The sequence below is a fragment of the Monoraphidium neglectum genome (assembly GCF_000611645.1).
Source record: "Monoraphidium neglectum strain SAG 48.87 unplaced genomic scaffold scaffold01092, whole genome shotgun sequence".
NCBI classification, from domain to species: domain Eukaryota; kingdom Viridiplantae; phylum Chlorophyta; class Chlorophyceae; order Sphaeropleales; family Selenastraceae; genus Monoraphidium; species Monoraphidium neglectum.
Window position 1 is genome coordinate 12,903 of NW_014012536.1, and position 5,116 is coordinate 18,018.

Genomic DNA, 5,116 nt, shown 5'->3' on the forward strand with positions numbered 1-5,116 from the left:
CACATAGACCCACCCCACCCCACCCACCGCGCCCCCACCTTGGTGCCTTGTCACCCCTTCTTTGCCCCCCCAGATAAACCCAAACGCGTCACCACCACCCCGCCAACAACACTCCCACCTTGGTGTCGATGTTATCAATGGCGTCGAGCACAAAATCGGGGTTGCCGGCCAGCACCTCATCCGTGGTCTCCTCCGTGAACATCACATTGAGGCACTCCACTTCGGCCTGCGCCACGGCACGCAACGCCAGGTGGCCGTCGCGGTGGGGCTGGTCAAGATCGGCCAAACGTGCTCCGAGCGGGGGGTTGTTGCGTAATGTGGCCAGGGAGGGAGCAAGGCAACACCGTCGACAGCACAATTGCTGCCGCCTTGTCTGAATCAGGCTGCCTGGCGCGGCGGGGCGCCACGGGCAGCATTCGAAAGAATTGGTGACGTGCGAAACGCACCTCTGGCAGTATCTGTTTGAAGTGGCGCCCTAGGCAGGTCGACTTGGCAATGCCAACGTCCTCGCGCACGGCCACGGCGTGGCGGTTCAGGGACGACAGTGTGACCTGGTCAAAGTCGACCAGCCGCAGCCGCCCCACGCCCGAGCGCAGCAGCATGTGCGCCGCGTGGCTGCCAACGCCCTGTTTTTTTGGGGGGGGGGGAGGGCGAGGCTGGCGGTTTTGGGCGCTTGCAGGGGGCTGTAACTGTGCGTTTGCTTGTCGCACACCTTGCTTGTCGCAATATTAGTGCGACAGACGCAGCTTGGTTGCAGCATGGAATGCCCTCTCTGTCATCCTTTGCAAAACCCAAAAATGGATGTTGCAGTCGCGCCGCTCAGCTCCAGCTCAGCTGCCCCTACTCACCCCCAGGCCCACGACCACAACAAAAGATCGAGCGATTTTCTTCTGCGCCTCCAGCCCGAAGAACTGCACGTTGCGTGTCAGCTGCTCCATCAGAATATCATCCTGATCAAAGTCGGCAAGGCCATGCTGGGCCTGGTGCAGGGCCGGCGCGCCGGTGCCGCCGCTTTTGCTGCTCATGGCCGCCGCCGTCGGTGGGGCGCCCGGGCGTCGGAAGTTTGTGCTGTCATTTGATCGTGTCAAATAATAGATCGCGGCTGTGGATACCGCCGCTCCCGCGAGGGCACCCGCTGCAAAGGATGACAGTGACTTTGAGTCCATGCAGAGTCAATGTGGGGTTGGTCGTGCTTGTAACGGTTTCAATTATTGTTTTACAAGCGTTTGCGATCAGAACCTGATCACCAGATCAAGCGCGAGGAGTGCTCATAGACTTGCAGCAAGGTCACAGAAGGTCGGACGCGTTTGATTAAAAATATCATAGAACATACAACTGAGTTCATAGACCAGCCTCACGCCCGAACGGGCTGCGGGTTTGCAGGATGGGAGCCTCAGAAGAGGACGCTGTCCTGCGCCAGATCCTCGCTGTGACACTCAACCCAGATAATGCAAAGGGCAGCGTAGGTGACGCGCCGATCGTGTATCTTGAGGCACTGGCAAAGGTGCGAGCACCCCCTGGCGACTCCGCCGCGTTGCAATCGCAACCGTCAGCACGGCGCCCCGTGCGGCCTGCCGCATGCACGCACGCTCCGTGCGCCGCACGATCGCCGCATTGCACCCGGACGCTCGCACCCCGACGCTCGCTCACGCAGGAGCTTTCCGAGGAGGCGCCGGGCAGCGGGCCCCCGCTGATGACCCACGCGACGCTGGACCGCGTCATCGTGTCTCGCCTCATCGAATCCCCGCCCAGCAGCTACCCCCAGCCGCCGCTGCACTACCTCCTCGGATGCTACGCGCGCGCGACCGACCAGCTGCGCGCCGCGGCGGCGGCGGCGCGGCTGGACGTGGATGCGAAGCAGCGGCTGCAGGCGCTCGTGCTGGAGGCGCGGGCGCAGGTGGTGCAGTATGCATGCCTGCTGCTGTCGGCCAGCGGCGTCGTGCCGGAGGTGGGTGTCTTGCCATGCTGGCAGGCAGCGATGGGGGTGGTGCTGGTGGTGGCGGCGGCGGCCGCAGCGGCGGCGGTAATGGTGGTCGTTGTGGCGGGCCCGGCTGTCGGCAGGATTCTTGCTGCACAGCATGACATTTCAGATACCATGCGGCCGAGAACGAGCAACCGCCAGGGATTTTTTCTACAACAAAGGCTGCCCGTCGAGCTGACCTGTGCACTCACCTCCATGTATAGAAGAGCGCCTGACACACGCCACCCACCACGTTGTCGGCGCCCACCGCCTGCAGCCCCCGCAGGCCGCCGAGCGCGGCGCGCGCCAGCTGGCGGACGCCCTCCTGGTCGCGCACGGCGCGCGCGCCGAGGGCGGCGCGGTGGCGCTGCCGCACGGCTTCCTGGAGGAGCTGGCCGCAAAGTGCGACGGCCTGGAGGCTGTCTTGAGGCCCGTGGGTGAGCCGCTGCAGCTGGCCAGCTGGCCTCGGCCGCTTGCGTTGGTTCGGCCGAAAGGAGCAGTTTGGGGGGGTGCGGGACAGCAGGAAGGCATGAGCAGAAGGAATGGGATAGGCAGCTGCGCCTGTGCAGGGTGATGGAGTGAAATTTTGGAGAGTTGGTCCGCGTCCCCCAATCGCGGCCTCGGTGCTGACTCAGCTGCGGGCGAAAGTCGCGTCACAGTGGTTTGCAGCGATTGCAGCACGGCGTGGCTTCTGCTAAACTCTAGCTTGAGCGCACGCACGCGAAAATCGACAGGGCCGCGGCTGACGCTGTGCCCTTTCGGCACACATATTCTCGTCCTCCCCGGCCGCAGCGAGCGAGCTGGCGGCGAGGGTGCAGGCGTGCTCCCCGCTGGGCGACTACGCCGCCCCCCTGGCCGCGGTCAGGCAGCTGGTTTCGGTGGAGCCCATAGCCCAGGTGCGACCAGCTGCCTTGGTAGACGGCCGCACCCACACGGGGCTACGGCAAGGGCCGCTCCCGCTGGGGTGACGGACGGCCCGAGCAGGGCAGCAGCGCCGCGCCTGGAGCGCCGCGCCGGCGGCGGCCGCAGCAAGCCCTGGGCCTGCCTGCCACAAAACCATCGCTATTAAACATAAAACCAGTCAGCTTGCCACTCTCAAGCTTCGCAGGCGACCTCTGCTCTGATATCCTGCCTTTTACTTTACCTAAAGATTGCAGTACCCAAACCTGTCCTGCGCAGGCGCTGGTGGCGCTGCCGACGTTTCTGCCGGACCTGAAGGCCTACTCTGGCCGCGCCCTGCAGCTGTCCGGCAGCAGCTGGCTGGGCCCCTGCTTCAGCGTCAGCGTGCTGCCGGACCAGCTCATAAAGCAGCAGCCCAGCATCCTGACAGAGTGCTTCGCAAACCCGGAGCAGCGGCGGCAGGTGGGCGGGCCGGGGTGAGGGTCGGCAAGGGGCAGGCGCCGCAGCAGGGGGTCGGAGCTGGGTGCCTAGGGGCGATTGAGGCGGCCGTTGGGGGCGAGGACTCGGATTTGGAGGAGTTGAGTGGGCAGGCAGCTGCCGAACAACACGAGCAGTGCCTTTTCTGTTGCAGTCTGGCCGAAACCGCCCATGTTTGCCGGGAACACCCAATCGACGGCTGCGGTCTTGCACCGTGCCCCCGTCCAAATGTCTACCACCGCCAGAGCGACCTCGTGCGCGCGATGGCCAGCCTGCGGCTGACGTCCAAGCACATCGTCGGGGAGCTGCACGCGCTGGTCAAGGCGCTGCTGGGGAAGGGCACGCGCGAGGCCGCGCTGACGTGGCTGGCCGGCGCCCTGGAGGGCAACGCGGAGCGCGGGAAGATGCGGGTGGGGGCCCGGGCCTGACGCTTGAGGGTGGTGCACGTGCGCACGTGCGCATTGGCGGCTGGTGGGGCCGGCGCCGGCAGCCGCATGGGTTCCTAAACTTTTTTGGCTGCTGACTAGTTGATTCAGGGCAGCGGGATCCTCGGGCTGCGCGCAGCAGCCGCAGCGGCGTCGAAAAGCAAGCCGTGGCCGCCGCGTGCGTGCGGCCGCGGTCCCTACTGCTCCCGCCCGACTGCAAAGTCAACGGCACTATCGCCCCTCCCAATGGTGTGTCGCGCCGCGCAGCCCAACATCCAGGCGGCGGCGAGCGACGGGCTGTTCAGCAACCTCGGCTGCGTCATGCTGCAGCTGTGCGCGCCGTTCTTGGACCCTGCGGCGCCGCTGTTCTGGAAGCGGGTGGACGTGCGGTACATACACCAGGGGCGTCTGTCCTTCGCAGAGGTGCGTATACACGCGTGTGTGTGTGTGAGAGAGACAGAGAGTGTGTGTGTTTGTGTGTGTGTTTGTGTGTGTGTGTGTGTGTGTTCGTATGTGTTACCTGTGTGTGTGTGCAGCGTCGATGTGAGGGTGCTGTCGCAGCGGCGCGTGCGGCTGTGTTGGGTACTTTTCTTCAGTGCTGTTTAGCACGACCGGTCGGCTGCAAGCCTCGTGCTCGGCTGCATCACTGTGTCCCCGGGTCCTCCCACCCCTCCAGCCTCTCCTGGCATCTATGGGCCCTGCTGAGATGCCTGCTGCTGGTCGCTTGCAACACATCCCCCCCGTCCTTCCAAAAACCTTTTCAGGACACCAAGCTGGCGGCCAGCGCTGACGAGGAGAAGCAGTGGCTCCAGAAGCAGCAGGAGCAGCAGGAGCAGCAGCACCAGCAGCGGCCAGAGTTCCATTTCGTCTGCGAGTCGTTCTTCATGGCGCTCAAGACGCTGCACTTGGGGCTGGTGCGGCTCATAGACAGGTGCGTGCGGGGGCGTGTTGGCATGTTGGCGTGCGTGTGTGTGTGCATGTGCGCGCGTGCATGTGCAGGTGAGCGCGAGCATGTTTTGCAAGTCAACGCGTTCCGTGTGTGCAATTGCAAGCAAATGCTCGCCGTCTGTCGTTATGGACTGTCATTGTTTGCACATTTGGTTGCAGGTGCACTTCTGGGAGTATGCTCGGGGCCTTTCACACCACACTTGCAGGCCCATCCAGCAATATTTGTATGCATGCCTGCTGGTGTGTGCGCAGCTGCCCTGGTTACTGATGTCCATTGAACGTTCGTTTTTTGAAATGCAGGCGTGACAGCTACGCACGTGAGCTGCAGCACGTGATGCGGGAGGTGCAGGCCATGGAGGGAGCGCTGGAGAGGTGGGGGCAGGGGGTTGGCGTGATGGTGGGGGTG

The 5,116-nt window shown here is 64.3% G+C and overlaps 2 protein-coding genes across 2 annotated transcripts in view; one reads left to right on the plus strand and one right to left on the minus strand.

The window, feature by feature from the left end:
• MNEG_6623 (Uncharacterized protein) overlaps nucleotides 1-1,025 on the minus strand; it is a gene marked incomplete at both ends in the record, with an annotated part of 3,560 nt that extends 2,535 nt beyond the window's left edge. Inside the window, 3 exons of the mRNA XM_014044904.1 lie at nucleotides 119-226; nucleotides 447-626; nucleotides 849-1,025. Of these exons, the coding sequence (XP_013900358.1) occupies nucleotides 119-226; nucleotides 447-626; nucleotides 849-1,025 (465 nt within the window). The remainder of the gene's footprint in view (nucleotides 1-118; nucleotides 227-446; nucleotides 627-848) is intronic.
• Nucleotides 1,026-1,384: 359 nt separating this feature from the next.
• On the plus strand, nucleotides 1,385-4,765 carry MNEG_6624 (ubiquitin conjugation factor E4 B; the record flags this gene model as incomplete). Its single annotated transcript, XM_014044905.1, has 9 exons — nucleotides 1,385-1,504; nucleotides 1,655-2,053; nucleotides 2,247-2,397; nucleotides 2,753-2,856; nucleotides 3,140-3,322; nucleotides 3,583-3,747; nucleotides 4,030-4,185; nucleotides 4,527-4,693; nucleotides 4,762-4,765. The coding sequence occupies 9 exons, from the start codon at nucleotides 1,385-1,387 to the stop codon at nucleotides 4,763-4,765; spliced, it is 1,449 nt and encodes a 482-aa protein (XP_013900359.1).
• Nucleotides 4,766-5,116: the final 351 nt, after the last annotated feature.